Here is a 23,099-nt window from a genome sequence, read left to right as displayed (position 1 = left end):
CGAGTTAGAACTTTCGCAAGTCGACCTCTGGCTGAATAATAACAAAATGACTATTAATACGGACAAAACTGAAACAATCTTTTTCGGCAACCACAGCCAGTTAAAAAAAGTTGAGAACAAAACTATCAACTATATGGGTATTCCTTTGAAGAGGAGCGAAAAAGTTAAATATCTTGGGGTAACATTTGATCAAAAAATGCAATGGGAAAAGCACATTAATGACATAAATAGAAAAATACTAATTAAATATTCTAAAATTAGAACCATTGCATCCTGTTTAACACCTCACACCAAAAACCTTTTAATTAATGCACTTGTCATGCCATATTTCAACTACTGCTCCTCGGCATGGGCTTGTGCCACCCAAGGTAGATTGGGAAAACTAGAAAAACGATTAAAATGTGTCCGTACCTTTCTTGGGAAAGAGAGGGAATATTCAATGAATAATTTACTCATCAAAAACGATGCCATATTAGTTTTCAAAGCCATGAATCACATTGCTCCTGATTACATGCGCTCAAAATTCCTTTTGACAAAAAACTGTCATAATCATCAAACAAGAGGAGCTTCAAAAAACAGGTTCACACTTCCCTTGGTCAACACGGAATTTGGCAAAAAAGCCTTCCCATTTAGAGCTGCAAAAGTGTGGAATAATCTTCCAGACCAAGTGACCTGTGATGGAAGTCTGCTTTCGTTTAAGACTTCCATCTCTAATGTATTTGGCAAATTCTAATGGAGATCACTTTTGAATTTTTTAATTTTTGTTTTTTATTCTTTTTCTTTTCAATTTTCACAGATTATAAATGTTACTATGTTTGATTGAGCTGAGGCAGTCTAAGGTTTATCATTTTTTTGTTTCTTTTTTGTTCTAGTGGCCCCCAGTGGAAACAATCCACTAACTATAGGTTTTTGTGATTTTCTGGGCTAGCCACTTTAAATATTTATTATTATTATTATTATTATTATTATTTTTGTCTTGATGGTACCAAACACACAGGTTGCGTTATATCAAACCTAGGTTGGATGTTCGAGCCGAAGTTCCCCCGCGAAGTTAAGAGTAAGAAAAACTTCTCCCATACTAGTCGTTAACCCGTGGAAAAATCCACGGGGTCGCCCGTCGTGTTTGCTCATCCTTTAAATTTACCCGTCGTAACAAGGTGGATAAAAATATATCGCATTTGATATTCGTGCGCATTTTAAAAATTTCGTGTTTCCGTTACAAGACGCCGCTTTCGCGGACACACAGACAGACGGAATACGGCTATTATTAAAGAGACATAAAACAAACACTATATACCCGCGGTCCACTAAATGTGCGCCCCTTCGGCGGGGCGCAATTAAAGAGATATGCCTGATTTATATAATGAATAGCTTATGTGCACATAGACAATAAATCCAGATTCTTCTCAGCAATATTTATTTTTTGAGCCCTGGCGCATCCTCCAGCTTATTGTCTCTTTTTTACATACCGATGTCAGAAAAGATACAAGAAAATTTTGTTTTGCTACTTCTTCACGCTTTTTACGTTTTTAAGGTATTCCTACTTTTCCGAGAAGTGGTGAAAGTGGTCCAACTGGATCCAACTAAAAGGTATATTTATATTTATAAGAAAGACCGAACAAAGGGTAATTTTTTTTTAAATTCGCATTCGCATACCAGCAAAATATTCTTAACAAATTTTTCAATTTTGACGGAGTAGAGGGAATAAAACATGACTTTGACGCGACTAACACAGTTTTACCAACATAACACGAGACAAATCGAAACAATTCCTTTTAATAATTATCACACAAAATGATGTCTTTTCCGTTTAAATAGTCATTTTTTTTAGTATTCCGAATTTTGAAAGTTCTCGAGGTTTGATTTTTTCTCGCCACATAATTTTGCCTCTGATATTATAACTCGTTTGACGCGTTTTAAATATGCGAGCTTTTATGGCTAATCAAATTCGTCACGTGACCAGCCCGGGTCTTGTTGTTCAGGCCGTCTAAATGTATGAAAGCCTAACAAGTCTTAGGGACGAGGTTGTCTGTTTTATAGAAGTAAATTCTGGGGCGAATAGCCATGCGGGAACTGGAAAAACAGTGTCCGCTTTAAGGAGGTGTCCGCAATAGATTATTCTCGTTTTAAAGAGGTTCCACTGTATTTTGAAAAACATGTTACTTTAAAGGAAGAAAATTTCGCTGGAAGAAAGTTTCGCGGTTTTTGGCGACTTTCCGCGAAAGTTTCTTCAGCAAAATTGTCTAAAACGTGTTGTCCCCGAAAGTTTTTCCCCGTGAATTCTTTTGTAAATTTAGTTCCCAGTGAAGGCTTTTTATGTTATTTGTATTTAACTACTCAGTAAAAGCAAAAAACAAGTATCGTTGTCTTAATTCTTTTTTTTTTTTTAATTAGCTGAGTTTATATAAATGACGTTGAGAAGAAAGGCTTAGAAACTAAAACAAAGGTGATAAAGAAGCAGAACTATAATTTTTGTAACGAAAAAATAATTTTCATTTAAAAGGCTGATGAAATTTTGGAAGATTGCGAAGAATAATCATAGACTAAGAATATTATACAGTATTTTTTTTTTTTGTGTGTGTGTGTGTGTGTGATAAAATAATTACAACATTTGTATCCTTGGTTTTATATTGTTTTTTAATACTTTATTATCGGTCAGCGAGTTTTTTCCCGTAAAAAATTTCCAAATTTCTCGTCCGCGAAAGTTTCTCCCCGCGAAATGCGAAATTTTCGCGGTTCTTTTTCTTCCAGCGAAAGTTTCTTCCTTTAGAGTATTAAGCTTTATAAAACAGCAACAAATAAAAATAACTTTACGCAATTTAACGTATAAAACCGCGAGTTTTTCCTAAAACCCTAATTTGGGGGATTTTATTATGACATTTCTTTTTCAAATGGTTAGTTTTAAACAAACGGGGGCGGTATAAGTAATATCTATATCATTTTATTTTTTATTTTCCATTGTGAATGAGAGCACTTCAGCGTATTCTACAACAATGTTTTTGCTCTCGTGTTGCCTAGTTAACTAAGTTTTCTTCAAGGATATCAATTTCAATTTCTCTCAAGCAAAAGCTTAGATGCAAACAAATGTCAGAGAAAATCCCTTTAAATCCACCTTAAAGCAAACCCCGAATTACTATCATCCAATCAGCAATGGTCACGTTTTGCCCTCTTAAATAATCCTAGAATTAATTATATTTCTTCAGGTGAGTCAGGCTATTTACGCTCAAAACAAAAGATTTCTTTATAGTGACCACGTGAGCAAAGAACAATAGAATTAACCAATCAAAAGGCGTGGTCAGTATTCTTACCCCAGAGAAATCGTTTGAGACCAAGCGAAATTTTTTCCACCTTAGCAATTCCGTTTTCTTAGCTAGCTCTCATAGGCTAGCTCTCATAGGCTAGCTCTCATGTTCCTGTACATCAAAACTAAATATAGCCATGAATCACTTAAGACAACCTATATATTCTTAACAAGAAATCTCATGTATGTTAAAAATTAAAACCTTCAAACAATAGAAAGAAACAATCAACATGTTCCTTGTGCTAAAAAATTATTTCAACTTTTGTCCTTTAATGATATTCAGAAAATTTCTTTCGATTGAAGTTATCGTGCTTTGCTCTATATGTTTATGCGCAGGAATGCTTTGGGAAAATTCATCGTCATAATAATCTGGTTTTGATATTCCATCGCTATCTGTTTCATCAGCCGTCTCTGTCTCCACGTCCAATTCTTCCTGCAGCATTTGCTGCTTTACAAAATCTATTTTACTCCATTCAGCTTCAGTCTTAAATCTGTCGCTGCCTTCATGCCGTGCTTGTAATTGTTGTTGATTATAAATAGAATCGACTTTCTTCGAAGGTAAAAATGTGTTAGATAACGGCTTTGTACTTTCGTAGTTGTTGGTTGGAATCGGGTTCTCTTCAAGTTCAGATTCTTGAGAACTGTGAGGAGAATTATCTTGTTGTGAAAAGCTAAGAACTTCAGAATAGTTTGCACGGTTATCTGTTACGGGAGAAAGGATTTGAGCACCTTCCCCTCTTGCCATTAAAATGGTTTGTAGGTCATTCGGTGATAAGCTCGGTAATACCGACTTTGTACCACGTTCTTTTTCACGCAATAATTGATAGTACATTTCTTCTGTAGGAGAAATTGAACTTTCTTCGACTTTTGCGCTTCTTTCTGGTTCTAATTCAGTATATAAATCATCAGGCTGAGAAGGAGGTAGTTGTGATATTTCATCCGACATTTCCGAATTATAAATTTTCGTTCTATCACCTACACTGTTCCCTTGAAGTTGAGGGAAGGAGTAATGTGCAGGCTGCGCCATTTGAGAATTATCACTCTCTGTACATATTTGGTTGATTTGATTCTCCATGCCGTAAGGACAGGGGAGAGGAACATTAGGAAAGAAAAATTGACCCCCTGGCAGTGGTCCGAATCCGGGTGGCCAAGGAGCAAAGTTAGGTTGTAAACCCGTTATAAAGCTGCTACTTTGCATACTAGGGATAATTGATATATTGCGCTGACCAGATTCTTCTGACTGTAAGTTACGTACAGTTGATTCCTGTTCCAACTGCTTCTCTTTCTAAAGAAAAAACATCTTTTTTAAACTAATTTAATCCAAGAAACCTTCGCAAATGAAAAATTTGCTAAATTTGCGATTTTTTTTTTTTTTTTTTTTGCGAAAGTACACGTTTTCTTATAAGGAAAGTTTTATATAAGCAATATAGGGACTAATTCCAAAGCAAGGTAGAAGTCACAACCCAGGCGTAAAAAATAAAATAAAAATAAAATCAAGTAAATGTAAATAGAAAATAAAAAACGGCAAAAAAACGAGATTGTGAATACATATGTAGTTTCAGACCAATATCCTGTTCTAACAGTTATCCAAATTTCATACGCAAATTTCGATAAAAACTGTAAAATTCAGTCTTGGTTTTTTTGTGAGCCTATGAAAGATAAAGCAATTTTTAGCCTCAACCAATACTTTGTTGCTGTTAAACAAGTGTGTGTTTTGTTCAGTTAATGACATAGCATTGCGTAACGGGCTTAAAGTTCAATATTGCGTACGCTCCTTTTGCGCCAAAGCTGCTATAAATAATACTTTTAGCCTTGAAATTCCTTGGGCGTAATTTTTTACACGTAATCTAAAAAGGCATCGTTTCTTTTTCAGGTTCAGTTATATTAGCCTTACAATCCCTTGCAACTAAAGATTTGAACCTTGAATATATTTTTGTATGTTTGGGATTTCGCAAATGAAACAGTAATATAATATTTAGATTTCGCGAACGATTAAAAATAGTAAATCTAATATTGCGATGAGGGACAGGTATTTTTTTAAGAAAAAAGTTTAAAAGAAAAGAGGCTGAAAAGACCGAAGCATTTAACTTCATCCCCAGGGCATCTTGTATCTTTTCATGGCCCTGGAGGAGCCTGGTCTGATATGAAACCTGATTGGCGTGGATCTGTCACATAATTATTCCATCACAAAACCTATTTTAGCGAGGCGGCGAGTCTGGGACGAATAGGAGAAAGTTTTGTATTAAAATGGCGGAGGAAAAATTTAATAAAAGCATCACTAAGAAATGAAAGTATAAGAAAAGATATCATAAAGTGATACTGTTTACATGAAAATATTTCAATAACTGTGAAGTTAAATAACTAGAAAAGTACCTAGCTAGCACGCTTATCTAGCAAACTATTAAGATAAGACTAAATAAAAAGGAAATCAACTAGTTTCCAAGTGGCCAGGTTTAATTTGCAGCTTTATGCAGAGAATGACATTACATAAAAGTACTAGCTGAAAGGCCCAGTGTTGCCCATATTCTTTATAGAAAAAATAACTTTTCACAAAATAGGGAAAAAACACAATCATATTTTAAGTCACACTCTGATTGAGCGCTCAACCTGGCATATAGTTAAATCCAGTATCCACTAAAAATTATGGTACAGCTCACCACTGTCATATTGTAAAATATTCATAACATGTGTTTATATTCGGGACATTTATAGCGCCCAGTCTTTTTATGTAAATTAGTTTAGTTTCTAGATCTCTAATTAGTTGCGAATAAAATATTCTTGTGATTGGATGCTCTTATGATGAGAGAACTAAATCTTTACAGTTGGTTTTACACTTTTAATATATTATAAACACAATGAAAGCAACAAACATAGAAGTATGTGTCAAATAAAAAATGTTTTTTGAGCATCATCGGAATTTTGATGGGCTCTAAAAGGTGCAATTTTATGGAACTTAACTATTTTGGTCTAAAATCCCCATAATAATTCCTCAAAAAATTATTCCCCAAGTAATTTTTTGAGGAATAAAAAGTAAAAAAGCTAAGCAAAGATAAGAAGAGCCCTAAAGTAAATACTTTTTGAAGCCATTTTTTCTCCACATGTAAGGTATTCTCCAGCTTTTTGGACTCAATAGCAGTGAGTGTTGCTGCTGCTGAGGCACAGCAATGCCAACGTCTAAGCATCACTTAAAATCGTGTTTATATTGCAGCATGTGTATAGTTTTATTTCTATTGTGTGTTCATAGCCTTAAGGTTTATGTTAAATGTTTCACGTCATTAACTTTATGTTACATGTTAGTATTTTAATGTATGTTATTGCTGTCTTGTTCCTCTGTTTTCATGTCTGTTAACGGCCCATTGTGTTACTTCTAAAGTTCTTTTGCTTTTTGTATTATTAGTGTGTTGCGTTTTACATTTTTAGCATTAGTGGATTTATGTGTGTGTTTTTACTTAGTATGTGTGGCGGTTTGGTGGCGGTTTAGTGAAAGTGGTTTAGCAAGATATTTTGTTTTGTTTTTATGTTTCTATATCTATTTTGTTCGTGCGTTCATGTTTGCTTTCTTTTATTATTTGCTCTTCTTGTACTGTTTTAAGTAAAGTTTTGTATTTTATTTAGCGTTTAATTCGTATCCGTTTGAACCTAACAAATAGTGTCGGCTTGTGTGTATGCGACACTAATAGTAAACCACTATTTAGCCAGACAACGGAGACATTTGTGCAAGCATGTCATATGAAGTTTTGACTCCGAAAAGGTCTCACAAGTTAAACGAAAAGGGTAGACAGTATGAGATTGGCTTACTCCAGGAAAAGAGAAAAAGCAAGGAGAAGTCCATTAGACTCCAGATAAGTGAGTTAGAAGCACTTGTTAGGTTGGATGGAGATAAGAAATTTTTTAGCTTTTTGAGAATCTTATGAGCACCCATCCAAAATGTTTGATACTGATGAGCCAGGAAGGTAGAGTTTCTGACGATAGGACTGTCGATGAGGTTGATAGAAAAATGAATGCTCTACGAAGAAGAGTATATAGTTGGATGGATGAAGAACATCTTGTGGAAGCTCCCATTGTTTAAACAAAACATTCTTTTGTTACAATGCTTTTATTGAGAATTGAGAAAAGAAAGAAAACTTCAGGATTCATACAGCAAAATCTTGGTCATCATATAAAAGCTGCAATGCTGACACACGAACTTGCAAAAAATGAGAAGTTCAGCCAAAATGAATAAAAAAAATAAAAAATCTTATATAAAGTTAATTTTCTGCCTAGCTACCTTCGAAAATTATGTAGCCATTTTTGCAACTTAGAGAACCAACGAAGTGTTCAGCTATAGTAAAGTAAGCAAATTATTTACCAATTTCAAATTTTTCCCTAGCTACAAGTTTTGCAACCTAGTGCTTGTTAAATCAACTATTTCAGTAAAATACATATAACTAAACTGCTTAAATTTCAAGTAAACAGCAGTCTAGATGTCATGATTGTTTATTTATACATTTAGGAAACAATCAGGAGCAATATGCAAGCAGTTTTCCTGCTTCGTTTGAGAAAAATAGGAAAAAAAACTCGCTTCACATATCTGTGACGTAAATCTCCGAGCTCGCTTAGCTCTGTAAGTTTATATATAAAACTTTGTTTCATTGAAACAAATCTCATTAGATATTACACCCAGAAAAACTTTTGAGGGTCACTTGAAGAGGCCTCATCCAGGGCCATGTTCGTCTCGCCTTCCCGATATTAAAAAAGAGACAAATTTTTTTTTTTTTTAAAAAAAAGTGGCGAAGTTCAAGTGTTTTCGGAATCAAAGTTTGCAAATATATTACCTTAAAAGTTGTGCAAAACACGAAATAAAAAATTGCGAGTGAGCACATTTTTTCCCAGGACTATTTGATTCTCAACAGCGCTGCGCTTTCCGATAGTTTAAAAAATGGGAGGCAAATTTCTTTCCTTTAAGGCAGATTAACAAAACAATGCATAAAAGACACTCCCAGGCGCCTATTAGCAGTTTATGCAGGCATAGAAGTTAAGAAAATATCAACCTCATTTCCGAGATTGATTAATGTAAATATGAAGGTGGAAAAAATTCAAAAACTATTTATTTTTGTGAAGGGGAAAAACATTTAAAATTTCTATTTTATGAGAACTTAAATTCGTCAATTGCAAATGATTAAAATAAGCGGAACTACGTTTTATGAATAGCAGTCCCAATATTTTAAGCATTTCGCAAATTTGGAAATTTAATTCTGGTGAAAAATTATTCCCTTATCATTTTACATGACTTACTTTATTAATAAGGAACATCCTGTGTATTTCATCTTCTTTTTTCTTTCTGGCTATCTCTTGGCAGAATTCAACTTCACAATTTTTGTTGCAACACATTTGTTGATGATGCTCGCATAACTGGATTATAAAACGTTTTGTTTTGCACTTGTCTGCTCTGCCACACTGGTGAGTGTGCAATAAAACAGATTTAATGTTCTTGCACAAAAGCAGATCACATTTTTTACCTCGACATTTCTTAGCATGAATTAGTCCTCTGAACACCCTCTGCATCATTTCGTTATGTTTGTGTTTGAGTTTAACCCATTCTTCAAGAACCATTAAACGAACTTTATCACAGCTTGGTACTGCGCAACATTTTTCCAATGGAACACTACATATCTGTGCATGTTTGCACACCATAATATCCATAGCTTTGCAAATTGTACAATCTTCGCTTCCTTTTGAACATGTAGCACAGTGCATTATGAACTGTTTAGCGATTAAACATTTTGGATAAGAACAGCTAGATGCTAAATGACAAGCGATAGCATGTTGAAGTGCTACATGCACGGGTGTATCTTCATTATCTTGGTCAGAAGTTGTTGTTTCTTTCGAATATGTTGTTGTTTTAATTTCATCATTATTTGCAAGTCCTATTATATCTAAGGAAAAATCAGGTTCACTGTTCTGAAGAGATTTATCACCTTTTGTGAACGTTTTTCTTTTATCTGTTTTAAATTCGTCTTGCAGGGTTCTTACTGGTTTGCCTTTTTTTCTTTTCACACTACCTGTTATATTATGCCTTCCTGACGATTCCTCTTTTTTCTGCGAACTTTTATTGCACGAAATATGTTTTTTTGTATCTTTTGTGATGGATGTTAAAACATCTTTACTTTTAGAAGTTCGTAAGCTGTAACGCTTTCGCTCCATTGATTTAGTTCTCATCTTGTTGTTTGAAAAAATTAGCATGTCGTTTGAAAATGTTTCAAAAAGAACGTCAAAGCATTCGAAAGTGTCAAATTTATTCGACCGTGGATATTCGAATTTTCTTTTCGAATAAATCTTGTTAAGATTTTTTGACCAGACTTTGTTTTAAATTTTATTGACTTTTTTATTCACATTTCATTTTAGTTGATATTGATGATGGAAATCTATTTAAAGCGCATATATATCCTAGTATAGATATAAAACGGCGTTGATTATTTATTTTAAGCTAACTGAAAGTCGAGCTAGTGTTTTTTTTTATAAGAACAATTTTATGAAAAGACGACTCTTGCCTTTTATTTTAGTATGTAAGTAAGCAGGTAGTTATTGTATTCTGTAGTAAATATTGTTACAACTTAAAATACTCAGAAACAACTCTCAGGGCGTTCAAGCTGTGTGCCTATGCCGTGATAAGTAATATAATACTAAGCGAAACAGAGAATATATACAATCCTGGTATTAGAGTGTGTTTTACGAGAATTGAGTTTCGGGGTGCCTTTTTGTGGCGAGAAAGTAAGAACATTATTCTATGATGGCGAATAGAGTATTGTCACACAAGAATGAATTACTGAGGTCATCTATAGACTTAGGCAAAAAAAATTCCAAATAATATATCAATAGTATGTAAACTAATATAAGTATAAATGTGCATAAATAACATGTGCATAAATAGTGAGCAATTCATTAATTTTGCCAAAAAATATGAACAAAATAAGAACAGCTTTAAATTCTGATCATTGTGTAGTAAAATGTTTGGATAAGTGAGACATTTACCTTATCGGTAAAAAACAGTCGCCAAAAAAATTAGTCGGCAAAAATAAAAAGTCGGCAAAAATATTAGTCACTTGGATAAAATTTAGTCACGTTTTGCCAACTAATTTTTTTAATTTAGTCACTAATAAAGAATAATTGCATAAAACTGATAAAAATTAGCAACAAGAAAGAAAAAACGGCAAAAAAGTGGTTGGAAAAAAAGTCGGAAAAAAAATATCGCAAAAAAGTTTGGTCGGTAATAAAAAAGTCGGAAAAAATTTTGTCAGGAAAAAATATTAGTCACCTAGCAAAAATTTAGTCACTTTTTGCCGACGTTTTTTACTAATAAGGTATATTGTGTGTTTGCGCATTTTCGCGTGACTTTTTTCAACCTTGATCCCAGGAACTTTTGCCTTTTTGACATCATGCCGGCGGCGAAAAAACTCTTAGTACAAGCTGCGATTGATTTACATCCAACAGAGATAATTCATTCACGCGTTATAATATATGCAACGATTTACTATAAAGCCTGCGAATTTTGTAACAAAAACAGAAAAGGATTCCTGAAATGATGCAAAAGAGGATTCTTGAAATGGTAAAAAAGATTGACCAAAACAATACAGAAAGGGTTGCGGAGCGTGGGACCCCTAGGTTCGCAAGCGAAAAATTTGTAGTGAGCCTAATTCTGAAAAAATGCCTTGAAACATGGAATAACGAACAAATAGCCTTTATCACAAATCCATGATCACAACTAAAGCTTGAGGTCTCAATCGAAATAGAGTTACCTCAAACATAGAAATAGATAACTATGCCAGCATCAATTGACTGTTTGACAGAAGGTAGAAGAGGTGAAACTAGACTGTATATCTCTAAAAAGTTTGATTTCATGTCTAGGCCTGACCTACAAATCTACAAACCTAAGAAATTAGAATCAGTTTTGGTTTAGGTACCTTTACCAAACTTAGTGGTTGGCTGTAAGCATTCTGCAATGCCTATCGATGAGTTTATTAACGAATATCTCCGAAATCTCATCGAACAGTTACAATTAGAGGGTAAAAATGTCATACTAACATAAATCTGATAAATTTTGAACCTGATGGTCAAACAGGAGACTTTTTTAACCTTCTGACTCTAACTCTAACCACCTAAGCTAATTTGCTAATACTAGAACTAAAATATTGACCAATAAAAAACAATAAGAACCTGGTAATAAGAGATTTTCAAAATTCAATATATATAATTTTAATCGGAAGAACCTAATGTGAGTATGTCTCTTCTAATAAACGGTATCAATGCCCTAGTTGATAAACATGCACCTGAAAAAAGCTAAACGAAAAAAGTAAAAGTTGAAGCGCAAACAATGGATTAAGAATGGCCTACTTTAATCTATAAACAAAAAAATTCTTTTTACAATAAATTTATCAAAGCTAATACAAAACACAGGAATCTCTTCTTCATAATCCATTTAAAAACTACAGAAATATACTCGGCAAACTGCTGCGAGAAAGTAAGAACAACTACTATAAGCAATACTTTAATGAAAACAAAGATAATTTAAAGAAGGTATGGAGAGGTATCAAGTGTGTTATGTCGAATAAGGCTCCCAGTAACGACAGTCCTAGCTCATTCTAGAAGGTGGAAACTTGATAACTAATCCAGTAAAGTAGCAAACACATTTGATAGATTCTGTAAAACATTTGCAGAAAAAAAATCTATTGTTACCACTTAGGTCATACCTAGATTTCCTGGATCTCATTTTCCAAGACCAACATCAGCCCAAGAGATAGAGCAAATTATACTTACTCTTAGTGAAAGTAAAAGTAAATTGTTTCCATCGCATTAATAGCATCAATAGCATCACAATAGCATCAAAACCTAATATCGAAGGTATTTGGATTGAGTTAGTGTTGAAAGGGAGACATTTGCTCACATGTTCAATATATCGACCCCCTGATTCATCCGCTTACACAGATTCAAATTTTGCTTGCGATCTCGCTGAAATGTTAAAAGTCGTTAATGACCAATCTACGGAAACAATCCTCCTGGGAGACCTTAACATAAACTATCTGAAAAGAGACGATCATCAATGCTACAAGCAAGTTTTCAGTGTTTAATCATTCAAATATGTTGTTAATAAGCCCACAAGAGTTTCACAACAAAGCAGTACAATGATAGATCTAATTTTAACAAACAATGAATCGACAATCGCATGTTGATGTTTTACCTCTGAGCCTTATAGATCATGATTGTGTGGGATGCGTGAGAAAGATAAAACATCAGAATATTCCACCGCATCAAGCTACATGTCGTAATTTTAGTCGTTATAATCCCGATGAATTCAAAAATGATTTGAAAACAAATGACTGGTCAATTATCTATGAAATGTCATCTGTAGATATTGCTTGGAAGTATTTTAAGGAGGTATTTGTAAATATTTTGGACAAGCATGCGCCCATTACCCATAAAAGAATTAAAGGTAAAGCGTGTCAATGGTTATCAACTGAAATCAAGGAACTTATGAACAAACAAGATAAAGCATTGCGCAAAGCTCTTAAAAGTAAATCCGAAATTGATTTCGTTGAGCATAAAACTTTAAAAAATCGCTGTAACAACAAAATTCGAGTAGCCAAAAATTGATATCAAAAAGATTTTTAATCGAACATAAAAACAACCCATCAAAGTTTTGGAAAACAATCCAGACCATCTTTCCTACCACTAAAAGCTCTAAAAACACTCAATCATTGTCCATTGATAAAGATTCTTTATGATAAAGCAAATTCGTTTTGTCAATACTTTTCATCATGCGCGGTAAAACTCAAAGATCTTGTTTTCCCTATACAACACGATGAAAAAACCCCGAAGAAAAACAATCAAAGGACGCCAAATGTTTTTACCTTCGGCTATGTTAGCAAATTGTTGTTAAAAAACAACTGACTACGTTGAAACGAAACAAAGCAACCGGTGCTAATGGTACACCTCCGAATTTGTTAAAAGATGCTGCTTCTGAAATCTCTGCACACCTGTCATTCATCATTAATTTATTACTCAGAACCAGTTCGATTCCCAGTGACTGGAAGTTGGCGAAAATCGTGCCGCTTCACAAGAAAGGTGATATATCTCTAGAATCGAATTTCAGACCGATATCCGTACTTTCAGTCTGTTCAAAGATTTTAGAGCGTGCTGTACATCATCAACTAATCGATTTTCTTGAAAAAGAAGAACTTTTCACAAAAAACCAATATGGTTACAGAAAACACAGATTCATCGAACATGCGACCATATTTCGTACTGACAGCATTCGGAAGTCTATTGACAAAGGTAACCTCGTAGATGCTTTATTTGTCGATTTGTCAAAAGGCATTCGATACTCTACCATCTTGTTGGAGAAATTGAGATTTTGTGGCACTAAAGGCATCGCTCTAGATTGGTTTAAGGACTATTTATTTAATAGAAAACAATTTTGCGAGATCGATGGTGTTAAATCGGAGTTAGATCATATAGTCTGTGTAATCCAAGGGTCAATATTATGGCTTATACTGTTCTTATTATATTTCAACGATTTTAAAAATCACGTCCCGAATTCACATATTGTTCAGTTGCCTGAAGATACAGTTCTATATTGTTCGGCAAAGACAATTGCTGCCCCTTGATCAAATGCTGAGTGAAAATCTTTCCAGTGTCCAGAATGTCAGTAAAGGAAAAACTGAATCTATGGTATTTGGTACGCATAGAAAACTGAACATCTCATCCAGAAGTTGAAACCTCTATTATAACAAACACAAAATATCATCAACGACCCACTACAAGTATCTAGGTACCCAGCTTGATCAAACACTCACATTAGCAGACGACTTCAATGATGTATACAAAAAGCTTCAAATAAACTCTACCTGCTAAATCGTCTAAGATCAAAGCTTACTCGTGAAGCTGCATTGCAAATCTACAGAGGCATCACTATACCTGCTTTGTTATTTAACAGTTCGATGTTATTGAAAATGAATAGTTCTTAGTTGGCGAAACTTAATTCACTTGACAATCGAGATTCCAAGGTAACTTTGTCCACTGTTCCGAATTTGAGAAATGAAATAGAACAGCGTAGCTGTCTTTTTGTTTAAAAGTGTTTAGATAGAATAACTTTAGATAGAAGTTTAGATATTTATTTTATGTTTAGATAGATATTTAGATAGAATAAAATTTTCAAAAATACTTTATTATGAGTAACCATGGAAAGAATACAAGAAACAATGGTTATATGATAACTCAATATGTGGTAAAATTGGAATGTAGGAAACCTGAATTCTATTTTCCAAAATTATATAATTCACTTCCACTAGATATGAGGAAGTGTGACTCGTTTAGCCAGTTTAACGCCTTGTACAAGAAGCACTTCTCATAGTTAAAACATTTTCTTTTTTCATGGCTTTTCTGTCTCCTGTCTGATCTCTTTTACTTCTTCATATTTTCAGGTTCTTTTATCTTTCTAATTTTTCAGTTTTTTCAAAATTTTCAATTGAACTTACCTTTTTCTCTATTTTTAGAATTTTTTTACTTTTGAGGTTCAGAATACACAGGATTTTTAGATTTTAACATTTTTAACTTTATAAATAAACTATAAAAGAGATAGGAAAATGTATGTTCTGGCGCAGTCGCGTGCGCGTACAATAATGACGTCACGGCAATCCATAGGAACCCCCGCAAAGTCATCAAAAACCCTCTAATAGTCACCACACCATCCGGTACCATGCTATACCACCATATTAATCATCCATTCCAAGACCCATTCCATATTAATCTACATAAGACCTAATAATCACCATAATAACGTCATCAAGATTCTAGCGCAATTCCCTAGTAATCAACGCACATACAGGGAATTTCCCTATCATACAAAAACGAGTAAGGGAATTCCCCCAAGGGAAGTAACCGCATTAGTTCTGACCGTTATGAAATCCTCTGACAAACAAAAAAATCCATATAATAAATGGAATCACATACGGTCAAACAATTACGAGATATTGCAAAAAGTCGTGGTTTAACAGGGTATTATAAGCTACGTAAAGCTGAGTTTTTTTGCCTTATTGGATGAAGGGGAATATGCCACAGATGCCACCTAAACAACCAGGGGATATGGATATCTTTGAGAGACAGGAGATGGCGAAGGTCCTTCCTATAGAGAATAAAATCAGGGAATGGCATAACTGGGTATTGCCCGCATCCGAGATTGACGTCTTTGAGAAACAGGAGCTGTCGAAGAATTGTTCTGTTGTAAGGGATAAGATGCAGGAATGGTACAACCGGGTGGTTGATGCCATTCCAAAGCCTTTGAAAGAAGGGGTCATGAGTAATTATGCAAAACTCAAACGAGGGGTGATGGAGCTCTATCGCAGGGCAATCAATACAAGGCCCACACTTCATGACGAAATAGAAAAAGAGGCCAAGGAAGACTATATATATGAACAACCGGGGAAAGATTTTACACCAAAGGGGCATAAGCATGCTCTTCACAGGTCTTGTAGGAGTTTCCGAAATACCGGTATAGGAAATGCTGATGTTGATGGCTATATCGGGATGGTGCGGCCAAACGTGAAAACCTTGGTTGAGGGGCAGGTAGAAGATATGGGATCAGCGAAGGCACAGCTGTCGTTATGGATAATGTGGAAAAAACCACAAATATAGAGGGGGCTAATGAGAATAAGGAGTACATCGAGGTGAAAAAGGTATTCCATAGCAATATGGCCTCAGTATTTCAGGGTAACGACGTAGATAACATCCTATCCAGCATGCTTGCCCAGGTTAAAACACATGTGGAAAATCCGGCGTTACCCCAAAGCGACTTCACAATATCTCAAATCCTATACCTCGACGTAGACTTGCAATGCCTGACAAGGGGCTCATCGTACATCAAACTACCTAAATGGATAACTTCGAAGAAGGCAATTATTAATCCAAAAAATGAAGTTGAGGAGTGCTTCAAATGGGCTGTTATGGCATCCCTGCATCATGAGGAAATTGAAAAGACACACAAGGAATAGGCAAGCTGAAATCCTACGCAAGTATTTATAATTGGGAGGGCATAGAGTACCCAACAAGTATCAAACCATCTATAAATTCGAGGCGAATAATCCCAACATTGCGGTGAACGACCTATACATAACGGAAAAAAAGATCAATATCCTACGTCGATCGGTGCACAACGGACGTGCAAAGGTGGTGACCCTATTGCTTATCACAGATGTCAAAAAGACTCACTATACGGCCGTCAAAAGTCTATCGAGGCTTCTGGGTATTGAGACCTCAAAAAATACACCAAAAATGCACTTCTGCCTAAACTGCCTACAGGCTTTTCCGACAATTGAATCGAGAGACAAGCTTTACAGGTATTGCACCGATCACGAGGCAGTTAAAATTACAATGCCAACGGAGGTCGAAAACTGGCTATACTACAGAGATGGTCAGCAACAATTTAAGGTGCCATTTGCGATCTATGCGGACTTTGAAAGCTTATTAATACCAATTGAAGAGGATTCCAGAGAGACTAAGATTAAAAATCTGAGCAAGCACGTACCATCTGGATAGTGTACCTATAGTACCTTTACCTATGGGGATGTACCGGATCCCTTAACTGTAAACAGAGTCGAGAAATGCGTTACCCGCTTCGTCAACCATCTGGAGGATAAGGTTAAAAGACTATATAATCAATAGCCGCAGCAGGACATGAAACCCCAAAAAAAGAACATGATGACGCATCGAACTGCTATATCTGCCTAAAGCCCTTCGATGACGGAAAGAATAACCATAAGGTCAGGGACCATTGCCACTATACTGGGTTATATAGGAGTGCAGCGCATAACAGCTCGACCTCAAATACAAGATACCAAACCATATCCCTGTCATCTTCCACAACTTATCGGGATATGACGCCCACCTGTTTATCCGAGAGCTGGGCGAAAAATATGATAGTCAGGACATTAGATGCATCGCCGAGAATACGGAGAAATATATAAGCTTTGGCGTTAAAAGTAAGGTACCCCTTGGGGGTATGGGGTATGGTGATGGCGAGAAGTAGAAGACAATAGAGATACGGTTCATAGATTTCTGTCGATTAATGGCATCCTTGTTGGAGAAATTGGCATGCAATCTCATTGGTACAAACACCGCAGGTATGAAATGTAAGCAGTGTGCAGATACTAGCTGTCTTGAATTCCAAAGCATAGACGCGACTCACTTGGCAAGCTTTTGGTGTAAAGCTTGTGAATCAACGAGTACCACCAAGCAGCTTAATCGAGACCAGGTAAAGGCAAATGTACCATCCATGGCAAATTTCATCGACAGAGATGATGTCTTCAGGCTGATGCTTCGGAAGGGCGTGTATCCGTTTGAGTACATGGATGGATGGCACCAATTCGAGGAGCCGGAACTACCTCCCAAAAAGGCCTTCTACAGCAAGCTCAATATGAAGGGCATCAGCGACAGGGACTATGCATACGCAAAAGAGGTATGGAAGGTCATTACCCCAGGGGGCGATAACGTTACCATGGGAGACTATCACGATGTTTACCTGACCATAGACGTCCTGCTATTGGCCGACGTCTTCGAGACATTCTGAGGCATCTGTTTGGACAACTACAGCCTTGACCCCTCCCATTTCTACTCCGCACACGGCCCGGCATGGAAGGCAGCCCTTCCAAAGTCAATAACCAGTATATGGGAGATCAGTACAATTCGGACATTGAATCATCCTACTTGCAATACCTCGATGCCAACAATTTTTATGGCTGGGCCATGCGTCAAGATCTGCCCCCGGATGGCTTCACATGGGTGGGGAATGTCGAGGCATTTACCGAAAGGCGGTTCAGAAATCTTGTTGAGGACAACAAGGATGACTATATTTTAGAGGTAGGTATTGATAACCCCGAGGAATTACATGGGAAGCATAACGAGCTGCCATTTCTGCCCGAACGAAGGAGAACCATAAGGTTGAGAAATTGATACCAAATCTAAAGCATAAGCGTAAATATGTTGTGCACATCAGAGCCCTTTACGAGGCTATAAAACATGGGCTTGAGCTCAATAAGGTGCATAGGGTCATTAGGTTCAACCAGGAGCCCTGGCTGGCGGGGTACATTGATCACAACACGAGGTTGAGAACGGCTGCCAGGAATGATTTCAGAAGGATTTTTACAAATTGATGAATCTCTCGGTATTTGGGAAGACTATGGAGAATATTAGAAATCACCGCAACATCCAGCTGGTCACCAATGAGGACAAGTATATGAAACTTGTAATGAAGCCTAATTTCAAGGGTGGAAGCAGGTTCAGTAAAAACCTAATGGGTATAGGGATGGGCAAGACCGAGTTTAAAATGAATAAACCCATTTACATCGGCCTGGATATGTCAAAGTTGATCATGTATAAATTCCATTACGATTACATGCAGCCCAAATATGGTAGCAAGCTGCAGCTCTGTTACATGGACACGGACTCGTTCGTATACCACATTCGAAACCATGACTTTTACAAGGATATAGTCAACGATGTTGAAGCACGATTTGATGCAAGTGCCTATAATCCCGATGATGGAAGGCCTCTCCCTATAGGAAAAAACAAGAAAGTGGTGGGCTTGATGAAGGATGAACTAAATGGTAAAATTATGACCGAGTTCATTACATTGAGGGCCAAGGCATATGCTTACACCAGCAGGCGGTGATCGAAAAGCCAAGGGCGTAAAGAGTTGTGTAACCAAGAAATCCATCACCTTTGACGATTACCGAAGATGTCTGGAAGAAGGTGTTGATATATACAAGAGCCAGGTCCTGATACAAAACAAGGGCCATAGAGTTTACACGCAGGAGGTGAACAGATTGGCACTAAACAGGGCAGACGATAAGCGGGTTGTACAACCCGATCAAATTACGACGCTTGCCAGAGGTTACGGGGAAATAAAATGAAGGCATATCTGTATATAGCCTTGCTCCTGCCCTATGCCTTGATTGCCTACATATTTTTTCGATATCGACGTATAATAAGGATGTCGTCCGACATTGCACAAGTATTCCACAATGCCTCTGCAGAATATCAAAATATTGAGAAGCCCGCGGATCAACGCCAAGCTTTGAAAGAGACCCTGCGTAAAGGGCATCTCCTACCAAAGAAGTCTACAGAAAGGTTCATTGACAAGGCCCTGATAAGGTGGTAGAAAAAGTACATGCTGAGTACGTACAACGTGAGCTTCAAGAGAAAGGGGAGAAGACGTCGAGGGCGCTGGCTACCCATGCCGTCTCCCTATATGCCAACTTGGTTAACAATTTTGTAAATTTGGATAGCGTTGAGGCCCTGAAAAATGATATCAATAATGACCCTATTATTAAAGACTCCTTTGTGGACTTGGGCATACTGGTATATTGCACCTTCTGAAAGTTTCTGGCACCTATTCTCATTGCAGGGCATACAGCCCGACATATCAGTACCAAAAAAAAGAAAGAGAACGTGGAGAAGGAGACAGATGCAACGGAGGAGACCGTGCTATAAATAAAATGAGTGAGGAAGAACAAAAACAAGAAGAGAGAGTCATTAAAAAGCCCAAAAGTATCCGGGAAGAGTTGCACAGGGACATAAGTGAGCGGCACTGATGAAGAAGAGGAAGGAAGAAATGAAGCAACAAGAGGGTACTGTAGGGCCTGCAGTCAAATCTTCTTACGGGACCAGTACCGTACAGTCAATGTGCAGTGCCCAAATCTATGGAGTTGGAGCGATAGCCGTGATTGCCATAGGCGTAGGCGTCTGGTATATGTTTGGCAAGGGTAAAAATGAAGCCAACAAACCTCAAAGCATCAATCCGGACCCCAAACAGGGGAAACAGGACAAAACCCAACCAAATATTGATTTTTCAAAATGCAGTAATAATAAAATGAGTGCAAGCAATGTAACATCGAAGGAAAAGGAAATTTTAGATATGTTGTACGAGACAGTCGTGGACTTTGGTTTCACCTTTGCCTATGCCATGGCAGGTAAGAAATTTTTGACATAACGAGGCCATCTACAAAAATGGACAACAGCTATGTCATTAAGATGGTTGCCTATTTTTCAGCAGGGAGGGCAAGTCGTGAAATGGCCGTATCCAAAGGGTGGTTGCCAGCCAGCATCGTGCCCAAACGACCGCATGGTAAGGTTTCTATTTACCCCTGGGGTAAATAGAAAATATGGAAGAGGAGGCCAAACAGTGTTAAAAATCTCTACCATTGAAACAGTTCAAGTCAAAGGGCAAGGGGCAACTTACAAAAAGTTACATTCCATGCCTTGGGAGGGTATCAAAAGGCAATGTCAAACACTGCATCTATATACAACCCTTATATGAACTAATAATTCTGCTACAAGACCATATTAAAGCCCAATTTAATAAAGGCTACACGTGGAAGAATTATGAAACGCACGTATATAATAGGGTACGCTTCAGATACGATGAAACTTTTAATTCCCCCAACACTTGCTGACGTCACAAATGCATTGAGACGGGCGCAGTATGCCATAACATCCGGCAATCAGAGGCTGTAAGCCAAAATATATCTCGGAATAGCTAGCGGAAACAATAAAATGGCGGACATCAAATGATATAAGATCTGTAAGCAAATATTAGCGCTACACAAGTTTAAAATCAGGGGCAATGATCGGACCAATACCTGCCTGGCCTGCCTGGCTACGGCAAAGGAAAGGCGGGCGACTCCAAAAAATAGGGTCATTGAAGACGTTAAAATAGACCCCATTGCATTGATCGAGAAATTCAGCGTGTTCAACAGAATGAAAATTACCTAATCCTGTATGACCTATTAACATACAACATTATACCTCAATATACCGAACTCATCGAAGATGGCCCTGAGAAGGCAAGGCTCAATGAGATCTACTGTAACATATTGCGATGCCTTGAGGGAAAATTAAGGTACCCCTCGAATACAAGGCTATGAACCAAGCTCTGCCACGCCTGTCGAGGGTCCCTGGTGAAAAGCCATGGGCGTACATTGGTATGCTCCGCATGCTTTGGAGTATATTCGAAGGTTTATAATAAAAAATGGTCCTACTAGACGTCGTAGAGGCCCCACATACGGCAATTTTCACAGGTCCCACAAGTTGCGGTAAGACACAACGCGTCCTGGATATGCTTGAAAATCAATACAAGGGACACTTCAACAATATCATCATCCTCTGTCCGACATTGCGGTGGAAAAAATCTTATCTTGAAAGGTCCTCGCTTTGGAAAGACCCCTATGTATTTCTGATAGATCTCAAGGACCAACCTTTTGAATGGATAGCGAAATTATCCTCATTGCTGGCAGGAGAGGAATATTCTTTTCATGATTGATGATATGATCTCCGACGAGAGCCTCAATAAAAAAAAAACAGTCCTTGCTTGAATTGACTATTTCAGGAAGGCACAGAAGGCATAGCCTGTGGCTTTCAACGCAATCGTATACGGCATTACCAAAAAATTTGAGAAGGCAGAAGAAACAGCTCTTCCTCTGATATGAAAAATCAGATATGAAAATGATAGACGAAGAGACGAATCTCATCCACGAGTGGGATGATATTAAGGCGGAATTGAAAAAATCTAAACACTCTTGCCTGTACGTAAGGCTTGAATATCCCAGATCCTGGAATATTTTGAATTGAGCAGGATGAAAACCTCCGTCCGGTTATTGGTATATAGAAAATGTCCTCACAACTCGCCTTATTTAACGCAATACCTGCAGGAGGAGCCATCGAGACATTATTTGATAAAAAAAATCAAAAACAAAAAAAGAGAAATTCCTATGCATTTCAAATGCCAGGAAATATGGCTTTGATCGTCATATGACAATATCACGGGGAGAACTGGAGGGTATAACAACTGTACCCGGCGGGTACAGTTGCTCACATACCCGGGAAGGTATTAAGAAACGATATGATATATTCGTCACGTTAGATGGGGCGCTGGAAATTACCGTCAGGTCAAGAAAGCCCAAGGCCGCGGCATTGACAAAATGGTTAGCCGGGAAGGGAGTGGAAAAATTACAGGATAAACTCAAGGAGCAGCGTCAAACCCTTGAAGATAAGGAGCATGCCCTTGCCTTCCTCCATGATGAAATTGAGGACATGGATAGTCAGCTCAAGGTGTTGGGGGATGAAATTGAGGAGCTGCAGCAACGTGCCGTGCCACACCTCGAAGATCCCGGCAAGGATAACAGTATGGCAATAATTCAGAAGAATAATGATGATCCATGGCCATACGTTGCGATCTGTGGGCAACAGGGGTATGTAGCACAAAAATACGCAATAAACTTGTTGATTACACCAAGGGTGAGATTATAGTATTAGCCGAAAACTCCAATTCAATTGTTCACTATAATTGCCTTTGAGAGCGTGGCTGTATTGAAGTCAACCCGGAGAGAGTCAGAGATTTTAGGCTTGGTAGGAATTATAGGCATGAAAGACTCCTGGAACTCGCGGAAGAGGCTCGATTTTTAATACTACCCGTGGAAGTAGTATTAAAAATTATGGGTCCAAGGGGGCATCTTTAACGTCTTCAGGAATAAGCATGAGTTCTTCTGACACGAGGCTTCTTTCGGGATCGTCCTTTAGGTACTACAAAATACGACTGCCTGCCACAATACGGTACAACCTATACCTTTTCCTACTCCAGAAGGCATCGGTGACACGTCTTTTCGAGTCACCATGCTCCTCTCCGGGTTGTAGTAGGTAGAATCGTAGTAGGCCATCCTCAGGTAGAGGCTTTTCCTTGGGATATTCCTCGCTTTTTGCGAGTGGGACATCTTTG

General features: G+C 37.2%; 1 protein-coding gene across 1 annotated transcript; it reads right to left on the bottom strand.

Annotated features, from left to right (window-relative positions):
- Positions 1–3,435: 3,435 nt before the first annotated feature.
- LOC130654347 (uncharacterized) lies at positions 3,436–8,863 on the bottom strand. The gene is made up of 2 exons (XM_057456908.1): positions 8,576–8,863; positions 3,436–4,586 (listed from the first exon to the last, which is right to left on the bottom strand). The coding sequence occupies exons 1-2, from the start codon at positions 8,846–8,848 to the stop codon at positions 3,552–3,554; spliced, it is 1,308 nt and encodes a 435-aa protein (XP_057312891.1). The 5' UTR covers positions 8,849–8,863; the 3' UTR covers positions 3,436–3,551.
- Between the last annotated feature and the right edge of the window lie 14,236 nt (positions 8,864–23,099).

The sequence above is a fragment of the Hydractinia symbiolongicarpus genome, chromosome 8, assembly GCF_029227915.1.
Source record: "Hydractinia symbiolongicarpus strain clone_291-10 chromosome 8, HSymV2.1, whole genome shotgun sequence".
In the NCBI taxonomy this organism is placed as follows: domain Eukaryota; kingdom Metazoa; phylum Cnidaria; class Hydrozoa; order Anthoathecata; family Hydractiniidae; genus Hydractinia; species Hydractinia symbiolongicarpus.
This window is presented reverse-complemented; position numbering and strand designations above follow the sequence as displayed.

What these genes read in the sequence shown, in the direction of transcription:
- LOC130654347 (XM_057456908.1), bottom strand. Translation starts at nt 8,848, where the DNA reads ATGATGCAGAGGGTGTTCAGAGGACTAATTCATGCTAAGAAATGTCGA. An exon ending in GGATGTTCCTTATTAATAAA is followed by an intron (nt 4,587 to 8,575) that starts GTAAGTCATGTA and finishes TTTTTTCTTTAG; the next exon opens with AAAGAGAAGCAGTTGGAACA.